The sequence below is a fragment of the Mesoplodon densirostris genome, chromosome 4, assembly GCF_025265405.1.
Source record: "Mesoplodon densirostris isolate mMesDen1 chromosome 4, mMesDen1 primary haplotype, whole genome shotgun sequence".
Taxonomy (NCBI): domain Eukaryota; kingdom Metazoa; phylum Chordata; class Mammalia; order Artiodactyla; family Ziphiidae; genus Mesoplodon; species Mesoplodon densirostris.
Window position 1 is genome coordinate 87218071 of NC_082664.1, and position 17888 is coordinate 87235958.

The 17888-nt window shown below is 49.0% G+C and overlaps 1 protein-coding gene across 1 annotated transcript in view; it reads right to left on the reverse strand.

The window, feature by feature from the left end:
- EHD4 (EH domain containing 4) overlaps positions 1 to 17888 on the reverse strand; it is a 92319-nt gene that overhangs the window by 4814 nt on the left and 69617 nt on the right. Inside the window, exons 4-5 of the mRNA XM_060096669.1 lie at positions 16503 to 16915; positions 6530 to 6694 (exon numbers count right to left, since the gene is read on the reverse strand). Coding sequence (XP_059952652.1) covers positions 6530 to 6694; positions 16503 to 16915 — 578 coding nt within the window. The remainder of the gene's footprint in view (positions 1 to 6529; positions 6695 to 16502; positions 16916 to 17888) is intronic.

Consider the following 17888-nt stretch of genomic DNA (forward strand, 5'->3'; position numbering starts at 1 on the left):
TGCATCTCCCAGGAAAGCTGGGAGGAGCAGATAGAGCACAGGGTTTGCAGACGGCCCTAGGGGACACGGCAACTGCCTGGCCAGGATGGGAGCCAACTGCAGATGCCACAGAGGCTCTGTGGATGGCTCTGTAGAAATAGTCCTTCCTGCCTTGGTTACCCTTCCTTCCTTTCCTTCCTTCCTTCCTTCCTTCCTTCCATCCATCCATCCATCCATCCATCCATCCATCCATCCATCCAATTTGTTATGTGCCAGGCCCTGTTCTGGGATATAAATATGAAAAGCCACAGTCTCTGCCTTCAGGGAGCTTATATTTCAAAAACGGCTTGCCTTAGTTTACAGTGAAACAATGATAACATGAAATAGAAGAAAGTCATGGACAAAGGGAAAAGCCAAGTAATTGAAAGGAAGAGGAGGGGAATCATCACATCAGATAATGGAGGCTGAGAAAAGCTACACTCCTCAGCTGCCCTGGCTGGGGAGCCGGATGTGGGGGGTCACACCTCATTGTCGGAGGGGAGAAACCACCTGTTCATCACAAGAAAGACAAACCTTCTCTGGCTCTGAACTGTGGAAGTCACTTAGGCAATTGTATAAGGGGCCTCAAAGATCTAGTGAAAATGTCTTCAATAGCAGTTTTGCCAAACAAACGCAGAGAATTCCAGGTATGGCAGTTTTTATATGGACTCTACATGAAGTATTTCTGTTTGGACAATCCTAGAGGGCCAGAGAGGGGCCAGCCAGGTGTGCAGTTTTCTGGAGATGAGACAGGGAGGCTCTCAAGGGAAAGAGCTTTCACATTCCCCTCAGACCTGACTGTTCTGGACAGAAGTAATGGGACAGGGAGTTAAGAAAAAACAAAACTTTGTGCTACCGTAAATATTACACTTTCATTGTAAAAAATTGGGGAAAAAAACTAGTAAACAAAAATAAGAATCTTAAATCACTTATAATACCATCACCCAGCAATGACTTTTGCTAACATTTTTGTGCATACGTTTATAGCCATTTTTACAAACACACACACACGTGCACACACACACACTCTTTAACTGAAATAAGACCACACTATTTAACAACCTGCATTTTAAAGAAATAATGTATCACAGCTTTCCATGATATCAATTTTTATACAACCTTTAAAAATTTTTTTTAATTTGATTTAATTTTTAAATTGAAGTATGGTTGATTTACAATATTGTGTTGGTTTCAGGTATATAGCACATTGATTTAGTTTTATATAAATACAAAGTGATTTGGTTTTATATATACACATACTTTTTTTTAACATCTTTATTGGAGTATAATTGCTTTACAATGGTGTATATATACATATACTTTTTCAGTTTCTTTTATTATAGGTTATTACAAGATATGATATAGTTCCCTGTGCTATACAGTAAAAACCTGTTACTCAGAGCCATAGAAAGGAATGAAATATTGCTATTCGCAGCAACATGGATGGACCTCGAGATTATTATACTAAATGAAGTAAGTCAGACAGAGAAAGAGAAATACCATATGATATCACTTATATGTGGAGCCTAAAAAATAATACAAATAAACTGATTTGCAAAACAGAAACAGACTCAAGATACAGAAAACTTATGATTACCAAAGGGGAAGAAGGGAGAGGGATAAATTAGGAGAATGGGATTAACAGATACACATTAATATATATAAAATAGATAAATAAACTTATTCTCAATAGCTACATGATATTCAAATGTATAGCTGGGCCTTTCCTCATTTACCCTGTCCATGTAATTGGAAATTTAGGTCATTTCCAATGGAGAATCAAAATTGTGGTCTCTAGGGTGTGCTGGCAGGGCAGACATTCTAGGCTGTTATTCTGAAGTGGAGCCCTGAGCTTTTAGATGGTGGAGAGGACAGAGCGGAAAGCAAAACAGCCTGACATATCTTGGAGAGGTGCCCCCAACACTCTTCTCAGTAGCCAACTCTGTGGCTGTCAAAGCAGGCTGGCCTGGGCTGCCACCTAGCACTCAGCCTGAGCTCAGCTCAGAGTGGTGGAGTAGCACGGGCCTGGTTTCTAAGGTACATTCCAGTTTTCATGTCCTCCATCCTCACTGACAGACCACAGTCACCTGCACGTCATCCCAACATCGGCACCAAACAATGCTGCTAACACTTTGGGGTCCTGCGCCGGCACCTCGGTCAGCCAAGGGAACTGAGAAGAGAAAACCCAGGAGGAGAGCAGGCAGCCTACACAAAAATCCCAGTGCTGCTGGGGTAAACAAGTCTGGATTCCCCTGGGTGCATGAACACCTACCCTATTTCCTCATGAATAAGCCTGAGCTCTGGGCACACACAGAGCCTCTGTGTCCGGCCAAGTGGACAAATGAGGGCGGTGCCCACCCAAACTTTCCACCCGCCTGCAGGGGACATGGATTCAGACTGCAAACCTCTGGAAAACTGGCCAGGGGAAACGGCCACATATTTGCAGGGGTGGATGGGAAGCAGCGGCAGCAGCCGTTCCCGCCCCGGAGGGCACATAGGAAGTAAAACTTACACTCTCATCCGTGTGGTACCCGCCTGCCCAGCCCTGGCCAGGGGGGTGGGGTCCAAGTTAAACCACACCATCCCTGCCCTCCACCAGGGTGGCTCCAAAACTTTTTATTGGGATGAACACACACTGGAGAATTTAAAGAGTTACCCATCAACAACTGTATGCATCAAAGCCACCAAGCCCGGGATCCTGGAATTCCCCTCCAAGAGACAAAGGTCAATCCCAGCCTAGCCTCTTCTGGGCTCTCCCTTGCCTGCTCACTACCAGCCTGTACCAGAGCTGTTTTTGAATCCACTGGGAGGGTCTGAGCAGATGGGGATGGCTCTGCCGCCCTCTGCTGTTGAAATGTTTTTTAAAAATTTTATTTTAAGAATTTATTTTATTATTTTAATTTTTTTTAACATCTTTGTTGGAGTATAATTGCTTTACAATGGTGTGTTAGTTTCTGCTTTATAGCAAAGTGAATCAGTTATACATATACATATGTTCTCATATCTCTTCCCTCTTGTATCTCGCTCCCTCCCACCCTCCCTATCCCACCCCTCTAGGTGGTCACAAAGCACCAAGCTGACCTCCCTCTGCTATGCGCCTGCTGCCCACTAGCTATCTATTTTACGTTTGGTAGTGTATATATGTCCATGACACTCTCTCACTTTGTCACAGCTTACCCTTCCCCCTCCCCATATCCTCAAGTCCATTCTCTAGTAGGTCTGTGTCCCAGTTCTCCAAGGAGGACAACTGCATCAGCAATCAAGGTGGCCTTGCTAGTGTTCCCTCATTCTGCAGCACGGACACGTCAGCACAGCAAAGCAGATTCCCTCCCCAGTGGGTGTAGGGCTGACAGGCAGGTGCACCACCAGGTCATGGGCCTCCCCCAGCACCAGGCAAAAGCCTGCAAAATACAATTGGCTCTTTGCTATGGTGAAGAGTCACCCTAACCAGCTTGGAGAACAGAGACTTAAAGCCGGCCCTGGTGAGCTCTCCGTGAGATCCTGGGATGTGCAAAAATCATAATCAAGTCATCTCCAAGATTCTGCCCCTGCCGCTGTCCCAGACACAGTAAGGCTGAATGCCTGTGTTGGGGAAGATGTCAGATGCTCAACAGACTCAGGGATGATGGAGGCCTTGACCCACACCAGGAACCCCCAGAGCTTCCTGGGTGACAGCAAACTAGCTTGAAGTAGTAAGCACACCCTCTGGGCTCCAGGCCTGCCTTGCTCCCTGGGGATTCCCTGAAAGGACTGGGGTGGTATGATCAGGGCCTGGCCGGCTTCCCAAGGAAGAATCCTCAGCCAGCTTCCAGGGGTTTGCTCCAGAAACCACTGGTCTATCAGCCCTATGGGAGTCAGGCTTAGGTCAGGGTCTGAGAAACTCATTACCCTAGAGCCTGCTACGATATAAACATACACTAACTTATTAATTAACCTACTCAACACATATTCACTGAGTGCCTGCTACACCCCAGGGGCTGGGGATGTGGCCGAGAACAGGACATGGGTCACTGGCTTCATGGAATTACAGCCTTCTATGGGAGACACTAAATAAGACACTGAGTAAATTAATTATACCAAAGCACAGAGACACTTATGTTGTAACAAGGAGCACAAGTCCCCACAAGGGGCTTTGCTGCCAAAACGTCACTGCCAGTTACAGTCATAGCAGCAAAGACTGCAACCCAGAATGGACCTCTGTAGGGGCAAGGATTTTTATTTTTGCTGTTTGTTCAATGATTTATTCCAGGGGCCTAGAACAGTGCCTGACCATAGTAGACTTAATTACCATTCTTAGGTGAACGCACAAATGAACACAGATGATGGTAGGACTGTGTGGATGGTAGGCCCCCGGCAGGTAGGACCCCTGCTCCCAGTCCCAGGGCACCCAGGAGTCCAATGAAGGGGCCAAGGTGCCTGGTGCGGAGCCTAACCACAGGGTTCTCATGAAGGTTCAGGCCCTCCCTGTGTTGCCTGGCTACATGGGCCAAGGCTGCTCCCGAGACCTGAGGTGAGGGACTGCCCCTGTGACCAGCTCTGAGAGGTCTGGATGCCCTCTGACCGGCCAGGCCCAGGCTAGCATGGTCAGGAGTATGGTCACAGAGTTTGCTCCCTCCGTTCAGGAGCTCCCCGGAGATGGGCAGGGGAGGCCCGTCAGGGAGACTTTAGGTCTCGGAAGCCGCACCTTGTGGGTCGGGTGTCAAGGGAGCCTCAGGAGGCCAATGAGCCACAGACGTCCCATCAGGCCATCGTGAGCACTGTGCATTTACTCACAGCTTTCATTTCAGTCAGGAAACCAATTTCCCTTCCAAAGTATCTGAAGGATGCCAGGAAACAGTGGTCCTTCAGTTTGGTCGCGGGGTACAGGGCATAACCCAAGGGTGTGAAAGCAAGAGGCCCCAGGAGCCCTCAAATTAGCCATCTTGTGACCAGAAAAATATCCAATTCATCCTATGAGTACAGGAATATCAACTTTACTTCTAGAAAAAAAAGTATTTCTATGTATTTTTTTAAGCCGACTAAATCATATTTGACTAGATCGTATATACCAGATGCATTCACCCTGATCCCAGGCATCACAGCAGTAAGTGTAACCCACTCCTATTTCAGTGTGTACTTTATATACAGAGGGTTTATATTCACAAACCCCTTAGGATCGATGCTTCCCCTCCTGTGGCCTGATCTTGCCTCTGTGCTTGTGCTTCCTCCTCCCTGACCCTCCCCCCCCAAACCCACCCCCATCCCCACCCCAGGGAGGCTGGCAGCTCACAGGCCCAGAGTCTCCAGGGTGCAGCCAGTATGCTGTACACTCTCTTTGGCCCATGTAGATTCTTTGAAATTCTGAGCCAAAATTTGAAAACCAGGGGACTTTACATACAAATCCAGATCTCCAGCTTCTCGTGAAATATCCAGGCCTGCACTCCCACAGGGCAGCGACCACTGGGCAGGATGGGGCCTCCCCACCGAGGGGGGCAGGGCCCACGCTCCCAAATCTGCCCCCACCGTGCGCCCCGCAAGTCCTCACTCACTGCACTTGCAGAACTGTTTTCCTCCCGGTAGAGACATGTTTCTCAGGACCCACATCTCTACCAAATGTGAGAAAACAAGAGGTGGTCGGAGGGGGCACCCCAGTTTCCTTTGGCGTGGCCCACTTGCCTCACTTGTTTGAGTTACTTCTGGCTGGTGGCTGCAGGCATCTGAGTTGTATTGCCTGCTTTCCAGAGAGGGCTGGGGCCTCCAGGGCAGACGGGTCCTTGCACCGGACAAGGAGATGGTCGGTCAGGCTCTCTGAGGAGCCAGGTGAGGTGGCCTCGCTCGGGAGGGCATGGTAAGCATCGAAATCAAGGTCACCTAACACCACGGCGGGGAGGTCGACACACGGGTCAGGCCAGGGTGGCAGCACCCACTCGGGGTCACCTGGGGCTGCCCAGACACATGTCAGGGAGACTCTGAAATTAGGCCAAAGGCTGCCCGAACCTGACCTTTAAGCAAACTCTTCAGTGAGCACAGCCTGCTGTGTCTGGTGAACTCCTGCCATGGCCACAGCCCGCCACGGCCTCCGACAAAGCCCGCAGCAGCGACGCTGCCCGAGCACGTAATCCCACAGCGCAGGGCAGCGCGGGGGAGGGCCGTCTTCAGGAGGCCCCTGGAAGTGACCTCCAAGGTCACTCTCAGCTCTAATTCCCTTAAGGTTCTGGGATTCTAAAAAACAGGTGTCACTTCTGTGCCAAAACAACCTTGAACACAGCCTAAGGGAGTTGTTCATAGGATTTTTTTCAGGTGAGCTTAATTTACTTCTCGAAATGTCTCCCTTTTTGTTTAAATGTTTCAGGAAGCAAGCAATTTCTGCTTTAATCACAGGAGCCTATTATCATGTATTACTAGGAAGACTAATTGACCATGTTCTCCTCCATTCTAAACCATGAAACCCAAATGTGTACCCAGCCACTAGCCGGACAAGGTGGCAGTGCCCCTCCATCCCCACTGGTGACATTGTGATGGGCCTCCGTACCTGCATTGCCTTGACCTCGGGGAAGTCTCCTGAAGAAATCTGGTATTCTCGCTGCAGCTGAGTGTAGATTTCTGGCAACCTGCTGATAAGCTCTCTCTTCTTGTTTTCTTTTCCAAATACACTTGGCATCTCCTTCTTCAGGTGGCTGATGATGTAGGCATGTACCTGAAGGGGTATATGTCAGTGAGGACGGGCCATTTAGAAGTGCACCAGAGAAGGACAAACAAGATGGCATCTTACATGCATCATAGCACATAACAGGCATCCCCGCAAAATCATGGTGCTCAGGACAGGAGGAGGGCAAGGATCTGGGGGAAAGGTATGGGGGCACCTGAGTGGGAAAGACCCTGGTTCTGGTGATTAACCTCAGAAGGCCTAGAGAAAGTTTCGCCAGGGCCAGTGCACGGCAGCACCAGCAAATGAAGCTGGAGGCTGATGGAAATGGCTGATCTGCATGGAAATCTGTGCCCGGTGAACAGTGAGATGAGAACACCCATAACCTCCCCGTGGACAGTTTAGGCCCCGAGATCACTGAAGTCATTTCTGCACAAGACCAGCTGCCTACGGCCAGGCCAGACAGCAGAAGCTCCGTCTGAGAGAGGGACCCCTGGTACATGAGGGGGGAGCCCCAGAAACCTTGGTCACACAGGGGTAGCAGGCCTGGCACTGTTACCCAAAGGGTGGTGAATCCTGCTGGGAGGGCTCTACTTGGCTTGCGTCACTTCCTCCCCTAACGTTTCCACCCTTCTACTGATTTCCAACCTTAGGATGTTAAGAAACTCTCGTTACAAAAGTTCTCTGTACAGCAGAAACTAACAAAACATTGTAAAGCAATTATACTCCAATAAAGATGTTTTTAAAAAAAAGTTCTCTTTGTATACCTAGAATTCTACAGAGTAATTTAGAAGTCAAGAAAATAACTAAAATAAGAAAAGACGAAAAACAGGGCAGTGATTACAAAAAGAAAATGACTGTGTAGCTATGGAAAATCCTATTAAAGAAAGCAGACGTCTACTATAATCTTGTGGAAGAATGGAAATTGAATAAAGGGGGTAAGAAGAAACATCCCATGGCTCAACTGAGGGCCTCTGTGTATGGACATATACACTGGGCACAGCCAAAAACATTTTGCTAAGACTTGAACTCTAAAATAAGTGCATAATGCAAATGCTGACAGGCTCAGACCAGACAACGCTAACTTCTCCATCTACATAAAGGTCATTTTAACATAAGCACACACTGAGCTGCCTGACTATTCCTACAAGTATAGATCGGGAGAGATGCTTCTAAACCTTCCTGTCACTAGTAAACTTATTTATTTATTTTTAAACATCTTTATTGGAGTATAATTGCTTTACAATGGTGTGTTAGTTTCTGCTTTATAACAAAGTGAATAGTAAACTTATTTACTTTTCAAATTAAAACAGCTTAAAATATTTACACGATTCTTTAAGATAACCAGAGAAATCCAAGGTTTGGGAATCCTCTTATTTAGAACGATGGGCTTTAACTGCATTCCTGAGGATATGATGAATAAGTGGTAAAACTAGTAAGACTGGTAATTTCCTTGCCTTAATTAATGAATGCCTGGCTTGGTTTGGATGAGGCTGGGGATGGCCCTGTGTAGGTCCGAAGGCCTTGGCGGGGCCGCCATATTCCATCGGGGAGAACCAGCTGTCCTTGCATCATTTCCTTGGCCTCGGCCCTCCTGGATCCTCTGGACTGGGCCTGTGGACCCCTCTCTCTTCCGTGCTCTGGCCTGACCTGCTCTGGAGCCCACCCCAGCTGAAGCAGGAAGTTCTGCTACCTGCTCAGCTTCCCATCCACGAGGGCATCTTTCCAAGACCCCTTCCCAGAGCCCAGGCCTGGGGCAGCTGCCAGGCCCCTGCAGGGCTCCCCAAGCCCCCTCCCCACCCATCAGTGTGGTACCTGGGAATTGCCAGGCCCCTGCGCAGGTAAGGCTGACTCCCCAGCCAGCCCCTAGCTCCCCTGGGAATGGCACCCTGCTCTTGAACACTGCCTGGTCCCCAAGGGCCTGCTTTCCCTGGGCTGGGCTGCAGGTGATGTGCCCCTGCCACAGCCCTCCACCCATCGCCTGGCACCTGCTCCCTCATCCCTGCCCTCATGGTGCTCACCGCTGATGACTGAGGCTGCTGAATAATGGGCCAACCTTGGATGCCAGGCCTCCAGGGCCCTGACATAACTGGGGCAGTTCCTGTGCCAGGCCTCAACTCCCTCCTCCTCCCACCTGCCTGGCTCTACCTGAGTCATGACCCTAAGGTGACCTGCTCATGCTGCAGGCTGCTCTCAGCCTCAAACTCTGGCCTGTCTCGTGGAAGTCCCCTGTTGTACTGCCTCTGCATGGCCTCCCCCTCCTGCCCTTCCCTGGGCATCCTAAGACAGTAACCCAGGGTCAGATTCTATGCATGGGCCCTGCCTTTAAGAAGCTTATCAAGTTACAAGGTAAATTATAATCCTTAGAATCACAGAGTATTAAATCTGGAAGGGGCTCCCTATATCTGACTGAATTCCTGGTTCCAGGAAGTTCATATGACTTACTCAAGGCCACGCAACTAGTTAGGAGATGCCAAGCCGGCAGTAGCATTTAACTGTCTTACTGCCTCATTCTCTATCTTATAGAATTAACTGCTTTCTGTGGGTATGAATTAAAAATTGTACTGCAGCTGCTGAAATCTGGAATTCCAAGTGAACTATGTCCTATGGAACAACTTTGAGGTTTGGCTTCTGATCGTTCCTAACTCACAGGGAAGCTTTGGAAAGGTCATGTACTCTTCCCTCCCCATACATAAAAAAACGGATACGTTATGGCACACACACTGCGAACACCAAGCAGAATGTGGGTAAAGACAGCAATCTTCGAGCGGGACGGTGCCTTGTGATTTTCTAAGGACTCCTGGTAAACAAGGGGCAGCCTGGGTGGCTGAAATCCCTAATCAACTTGAAAAGCTCGTGTCTGCCCTTCTGTGTCAAAGATGTGTCTCCAAACAAACGCAGGACCTGGGGCCAGATCCGGCGATGGTCCAGGGAAGGAGGTAGAAACAGTCTGATCTTTTGTTCTTTATAATAAGAGAAAATTAATTGAGAGGAAGAGGAATAGGAAGGAGAAGATGGGAAGAAAGAGGAGGTGGGCAGGATGGGACTGCGTGTTTGAAGGCCGGGTCAGGCGCTGCCACCGCTGCCCACACGCTCGCTGAGCACCCCTGGGCAAGCTGTCTCCTCCCCGGCCTTGGCTTGCTCACCCACAACCTGGGGATTACAGCCCTTACCTCACAGGGCTGTGGTTATGAGAATCGAGAGACAGCACGTATTTGAATGCACTTTGTCCTCTAGAAAGGGGACTAGAAATGTAGTTATTGACTAATGGCCAAAGACCTATAGCTGGAGGGGTAGTAACGCCAGAGGCTTGTGGCTATTTAGTCCTTAATGAATAATGAATAAACTCTATATATTTAAATAGAACATGATGAACTTGGGTTCCAAGTTCTTCATTCACCAGTGAATGACACTGAACCCTGGGAGCATTTGAACATCGCTGTCTTGTTCAATTAGCTCTTTCCCTTATATAAAGCTAGAAAAGCCCCAACTCATCAAATGGTGATGACCAAGGGTAAGTCAAATGGCTCAAAATGTCAATTTTTTTCTGGGCTAATAACTCAATGGGCAGAAAAAGATGTACTCCCCTTTAAACGAACAGGGAGATCTATAGTTCACATCTACACTCTGCCACAAGCTCATTAACTGTGTCCATGACAAGTGTTTGTATATCCAAGGCTGAGAAGCATGTACACAGAGTAATACTGGGTATTTCCACTGTGGGCTTGGAGGGCAACCCCCAGCAGCAAGTGCTGGAAGCTTGAGATGCTCATGGACAATTGGAATGGAAATGCCCATGGAATCTGGATACTGGGGAGCCGTGTGGGGGAAGTCAGGCTGGGATACACTGTTCTGCACTGGGCAACCTTAGAGTTGCCCAGGTTTAATATGACCTGATGGAGATCTGCATCTTTGCAGGCACAGCTGGAAACCCGCATAGAACATTTTTTTTTTTTTTTTTTTTTTTTTGCGGTATGCGGGCCTCTCACTGTTGTGGCCTCTCCCGTTGCGGAGCACAGGCTCCGGATGCGCAGGCCCAGCGGCCATGGCTCACGGGCCCAGCCGCTCCGCGGCATATGGGATCCTCCCAGACCGGGGCACGAACCCGTATCCCCTGCATCGGCAGGCGGACTCTTAACCACTGTGCCACCAGGGAGGCCCCGGCATAGAACATTTAACCTTTGGGGATCAGCACATTATATATATATATATATATATATTTAATTTATTATTTATTTGTTTGTTTATTTATGGCTGCGTTGAGTCTTCGTTGCTGCGCGCAGGCTTTCTCTAGCTGTGGTGAGTGGGGGCTTCTATTGTTGCGGAGCACGGGTACTAGGCAAGCGGGCTTCAGTAGTTGTGGCACACAGACTCAGTAGTTATGGCTCATGGGCTCTAGAGCGCAGACTCAGTAGTTGTGGCACACGGGCTTAGTTGTTCCGTGGCATGTGACATCTTCCTGGACCAGGGATTGAACCTGTGTCCCCTGCATTGGCAGGCAGATTCTTTTTTTTTTTTTTTTTTTTTTTTTTAATGTCGGTTCGTTGGTTTGTTTATTTATTTATTTTTGGCAGTGTTGGGTCTTCGTTTCTGTGCGAGGGCTTTCTCCAGTTGCGGCGAGCGGGGGCCACTCTTCATTGCGGTGCGCGGGCCTCTCACTATCTTGGCCTCTCTTGTTGCGGAGCACAGGCTCCAGACGCGCAGGCTCAGTAGTTGTGGCTCACGGGCCCAGTTGCTCCGCAGCATGTGGGATCTTCCCAGACCAGGGCTCGAACCTGTGTCCCCTGCATCGGCAGGCAGATTCTCAACCACTGCGCCACCAGGGAAGCCCGGCAGGCAGATTCTTAACCACTGCGCCACCAGGGAAGTCCCTGGGGGTCAGCACATTTTAAAATTGGGTTTATTATGATATAAAAATTTCAGTTCCTAAACTAAAGACCCAGAAGATGAACCCATGGGGTGGTAAGAGTGTGAGGCTTCAAGATGCAGCTGATTGGCTCCCACTTGGAGGTTTGTTATTCTGTTGAAATCAAAGCTGGCACCAACAGCACATATGATTCTGAAGAGCCTTAAAGGGCAATGTGAGGGGCCTCTACCCAGTCATCTGATGTTGGCCTCAAAGAGACAGGCTCCCCTGGGTGGACACAAGTACTGACACACCCTCAGTAGCTTGGGGCTGCCAACTGAGCTATTTTTAAATGCTCCCTGGAGGACTAAGCATCAAAGGGATAGTCATCAGCCATTGTAGAATGATTTTTACATAACTTAGCTTGGGTCCATGTGGTGAATTTCAAAATGTCTAACTTCTCCCCAGAAGGAATAGGTGGTGTAGACAGACCAGAAAGCTGACCCTGCACGCTACACTTGACTAAGAGGAGAACACACTTTGAAGACGAAACTAAATTGCACAGAACTATAGTAAACCCCCCACATCACTGACCTCTCCTTTTCTTTCTCATTTTTAGTTGCTCCTTCCTCAAATGTTGACTCATTTTTAATGAATGAAGGGTTCCAAGTGGGTGGGAACCTTTCCTATCCTTGGGCAGCGTGCTTATAAAGGGTGGGGTCCTACAGTAAACTTGCCTTGCTATTTACCTTTATGCATTTATCCCATAAACCATTATGATTTGGAGTTTGAACCTTATTTCTTTAACTTGGCTATTTTAATTATAGCTGAATAAAACTAAATTCTTATTTTCTAAACTTATTTTGGGCTTTCCCCAAATAGGTTGCTTTAAAAAATCATGAAATGAAACTTGACTGGCATCTTAGGTTGTTACATCCTTCAAAGAAGGATGTCTACTGAAATCATAAGATATAATCTTTGAGGCTAACCAAAAAACCCACTCTAAAGGTTTTCTGTTCCTTGAAATAGAGAGTTGGGAAAAAAATATAAATAGAAAAAGCAGGGAAATCATTAAGTTTCAAGAGATCTTTAGTAAGAGTGCCATTTTTCATATTATTAAAATGTCATCTTGGGCTTCCTTGGTGGTGCAGTGGTTAAGAATCCACCTGCCAGTGCAGGGGACACGGGTTTGAGCCCTGGTCTGGGAAGATCCCACATGCCGTGGAGCAATTAAGCCTGTGCACCACAACTACTGAGCCTGAGCTCTAGAGCCCATGAGCCACAACTACTGAAGCCTGCGTGCCTAGAGCCCATGCTCAGCAACAAGAGAAGCCACTGCAATAAAAAGCCTGTGCACCGCAACCATGAGTAGCCCCCACTCGCTGCAACTAGAGAAAGCCCGCGCACAGCAACGAAGACCCAATGCAGCCATGAATGAATGAATGAATGAATGAATGAATGAATAAATGTCATCTTTATGATACCTCAAGTTTGACTACTGCAGAGCCCGGCAGGACATTAACAACGCATTTCTGGCTTTATTTCTGGATGGGCCACAAATTCTACCTAATTATGGTGGTCTATAAATAGACACACTTCATACCCCAACTCAGATCTGTCACCTCTCAGGTGACATCTGAAAACTTATCCTTTGCATGCTTTCAAAATGACAGCTCGACACACCTCTAAACTTTGTAGGGTTTACGTGGATGGATAATTTTATAGAATAAACAGAATGACAGATTAATGCAGAATGCAAGGGCGTAATAAGGAGCAATCAGATGTTGTCCACTCTGGATTTCAGGCGAATGCCTTCCAGACCAGGGAGTCAGGCTCACTGGAGTTTGAATCTATATTTTGTAACTTCAGGCTGGGGAGCCTTGGGCAAGTTATGTCACCTTTTTGAGCTTCAGTTCCCTTTTGTGAGAAATGAAGAGAATGCCCAACTTTGTGCACTTATTGACAGGATCAGACCCTCAGGAAGGGTTGGCTTACCAAAGGAAAACTGGATCAAGAGAGATAAAGATTAATATATCAAAACCAAAGAGCATTTTTATGAAATATAAACACTGCAAAGAGAAAAACTCAGGTGACTCCTTGTCCGTTTCAGCAACAAGTTCACAAATGGAACACAAAACTGCAGATGGTGTATAAAGTGGATGGCACTGGTTAGTGACCAAGGCCACTGTGCTGAGTTCAGCTTCTTCTCTGCCCAAGACTGTTTCCTGCCCCCCTTTGCAGTGTGGTGCTGCCCCAGGAACACACTGACACTGAGAAGCTCAGGCTGGAAACATCCGTACTTCAAACATTTTCCTTTATGAAAAGGAACAAGACAGATACTATTCTTAGGGAAAAAAAGACAAGCTTTTTTCCTAGAAGTAAGCTCAGCAAGTTGACCGCCCCCTGCCCCCTGCCCCTGCCCCCCGCCTCTACACAAGGGCTTTCATTATTCCCGGCGTCAGTACACAGCAGCATTCTGTGCCTCTCTAAACCCAGGCCATGCTGGTCCCTTCACAAGGCCCAACACTCAAGGATGGCAGCGAAGTCCCATGTGCTTGGCACCCCCAGTGAGCTCTCTGCTCTTTATTTATTTATATGACTAACGACAGCTGCGTCTTCAGTCACTAGGCCCTCAGCAGCAACTGGTAAATTAAAAACGGCCATGGGCATTTAAAAATAGTTTAAAAGATCTTGAAATCTGCAAAGGCTATGACGTCATTTACCAGGCTTGGTTATAAAATCACATCGGGTACTACATACACTGAAGGTTAAGTTCAGCTGTATCAGCTGGAGGAGAGAAAGACCACACGCTGTGGCGGGGGGCGGTCACTAAATGGGCAAAAACGGACTTCCTGCCACCAAGCATCAGACCCGGGACGAGCAGGGGAGGGAAATCATTTCAGGAGAGCTGCAAATCAGTGGATTTACAAGCCTTGCAGAACTGGAACAAAAGTGGCTGTAGTTTGGGAAGGAAGCAGATGGTACTGAGAAGAAAAGTTAAAACAGCAGTGACTCACAGAGCACAGATGACTACAGATTAGCTGGGCCGCATGGGAGGAGGGCATGAGCACGCACTGGGTGGGCAGCTGAGTAGAGAGGAAAAGAGCAGATCCAGGGACTATGGGTGGGGCTGGGCAGCCAGGGAGGCGTCTCTTTCAACATAGGAGGGATGCTGCCCTGTGAGCATGCTGGCATAAGGGCGGCGATGACGAGCCATGAGGAGGGGTTGGACAGCTGGTCACCCGCCCGGAAGTCACCCTCCGTGGAGCCCTCCCCGTTCCCCATCCCGCCCCGGCGAGGCCCCCTCCTCAGAGCACAGTGTCCACACCCCAGTCACACACAGCTCCCCATTCTGTAAGGGGGGGTTCTGCATCCCCTCCTCCCCCAGACCAGGCTGCCCAGCCCTGGCCCAGGGATGCTGAGCAGCTGCTGACTGAATGAGGCAAAGTGATGGTGGACTCCAGAAGGCTGGCCCGTGGGCCCCCAGGCCACAGCGGAAGCCACTCTTGGTGCAGCAAGAGGAAGTGGAGGAGACATGGGTTCTCTGCCACCAGCAGATGAAGGAGAAGTGAGCCCACCGCACTTCCTGACCAGGGTAGCTGCGGATTTGGAAAGGCAGGCCCAGGGACCAGTTCTAGCAAAAGAGACAGGCCAAAGCAGAAGACTGAGAAGAAGACTGAGAGACAGGAGGGCTGTCTTTTAGTCCTAACTTTGTCACTAATGGATTAGGTAACCCTGGAGAAATCACTTAACCTACCTTGTGCTTGTAAAATTAGGGAGTCAGGATAGACCTCTGGTTCCCAAACTTGGCTGATCATCAGAATCACGTGGGGAGCTTTACACACACACACACACACACACACACACACACACACACACACACGTATGCACGCACGCAAATGAATCAGAGGCTCTGGGGATTTTTTGCTTAAAGCTCCTGGGTGCTTCTGATCATCACCAGGACTAGGTAAACTCTGGAGGCACTTGTACCGTTAGAGGAATATGATTTTATGAAATGTACAATAGTTTTTTTTTGTTTTTTTTTGTTTTTTTTGCGGTACACGGGCCTCTCACTGTTGTGGCCTCTCCCATGGCGGAGCACAGGCTCCGAATGCGCAGGCCCAGCGGCCATGGCTCAGGGGCCCAGCCGCTCCGCGGCATGCGGGATCCTCCTGGACCGGGGCACGAACCCGTGTCCCCTGCATCGGCAGGCGGACTGTTAACCACTGCGCCACCAGGGAAGCGCTACAAATAGTTTTTAAAGAACCATGTTTTTCTATACTTTTCCTTAGAGGAGTCACATCCTCCTCTCTCTTCAGAGACATGACAAAATCGACTACTTGAGGGTGGTCAGCAGATTACTGCCCACCCCTGTCGGGCACAGACTCCGGGGGCTGCTGAAAGGCTCAGCCACGAGGTGAGGGAGTGGAAGTCACAGCCTGGAATGGGGATGTGGTGTGCCCCCCGCCCCCAAACCGGCACACTTGGTGGGCTGGGCTGAGCCAACCTTCCTCCTGGGGCCCCTCTGTGTCTATGTGTGACACGGGGCTCTATGCCTCAGGCACAGGGTGACAGGTGGTGGCATCTTGGCACCCCACTGGTCCCATCGATGCCACCTCTCTCTGGTTCAGCAGTTACGTTCCCACCATCCTAATATAACAGCAGCATCCAGGTGGTGAGGGCATGGATTCCACCCTGTGTGCCAGGTACTACACCGAGCACTCTGCAAACTAGGTCACACTAAACACTCCCAAGCACCCTGGGATGTGCTCTTATTAGCTCCATTTTACAGATTAGAAAACAGGTTTGGAAAGGTTGAGTCACTTGCCCAAGATCACAGAGCTAGGAGACAGAATCTAAAGAGGGATACTGATCGTGGGGCTCTCTTCCTAACCCATTCCACGTCCTGTCCCCCGAGGCTCCTAGAGTGGAGCCTCCCTCAAACTTTCCCTTAGAGAGGAGAGTGTGGCGAGGGTCCCCTGCAAAGGCTGCCGCGGGGGGTCTCCAGCTTACCTTGGCCAGCCTCGCTCGCTTGATGAGGTCATTGAGTTTGCGCACTGCTGCCTTCTGAGGAAGGCTCTGGATGTCTCTGAACAGGTCCTGGGCCTCGGCCTCGAAAAGCCAGCGGTTGTCAGTGTTCTGCAGGGGCTGCGCCCAGAAGGAGCCGATGTAGACGCGCAGCACCTCGGGAGTGTTGATGACCTTGCCCAGGGACCACATGAGGGCCCCGTAGACGCGCATCAGCTGCTGTGTGTCCACTTGGTCAGCCTTGTTCAGCACCACGCGGATCTTGTCGTCCTGGCCCCGGAAGGCCTTGATGGCCTCCGAGAACTCGTCTGAGATGTCCAGTTTGTGCGCGTCGAAGAGCAGGATGATCCTGTCCACCCGCTCAGCAAACCACTGCAGGACCTGGCAGAAGTCATACCCTGTGGGGAGGGAAGGGCACATTAGTGCAGGCGGCTGCTGCGGGGACACGCTTGCCGGGAGGACTCGGAACTACCTGGCTCTTCAGCAGCTGCCGAGGAGAGAGCCCCGTCTCCAAGCTGGAGGCAGGGGAGGCCTCACTACCTGAGAATCATTTCGAATGGGGCCCTCTGGGCTGGATGCATCGAGTTAATGCTGGGGACCCTGGGAGCCCTTCCATGGAACGAAATAGGGGATATAGAGAGGCTTGTGGTCACTTTGATTGGGCAATACTTACTTCCATATATGTAACTTCATTTAGTCCCCCAGGAGTCTCTTGTTTCACCTAGTACAGTCTTTTGGCTCAATGGCAAAATTGATCAATGGCTCTGTAAAAATGCAGGCCATGGGTCAAAAGCTCTTAATTTCTGTCAAAGTCTCACCTTTCTGAAAGTTCCAGAGCTGGAGAAGGAAGAAAACTTAGAGGCCACTTGGAGTCCCATGGGGTGTCCAGGAAGTACCACAAAAGAGAAATCGCCTTCTCTTTAAGTTTTTAAGAGTGTTAAGGAGATCAAAGGTTGGCCTGGCCAAAACTGTGACCTATATTTATCATTTGGACTACTTATATCCTAAGTATGTTGTAAATATTTTAAAAATTGTGTCTCACAGCCATTCCGAGAAATGGTCTCTCGCCAATTTCAATTCTGTTTAGTTCACTTTGGCCACGTACCAATACACTCCAAATCATGCAGCTAAATCAACCCTCCTCTGCTCTCGTGGTCAAGATTTTCAGGCATTTCTCCAGGGAGGTAAGTCCCACGAGAAGCAAACAAGAGGGGCCAGTTCCACAGGTTTATTTTTATTCTCAGTCTGATTAGCTCTGAAATCAGAGCCTCAGTGCAGCCCAATCAGAACCCAGATGGGATTCCTCCTGACTCTACTTTAGTGCTCTTGCCTCTTTTTTAGATTTTGAAAACTTCCAAACACATATAACAG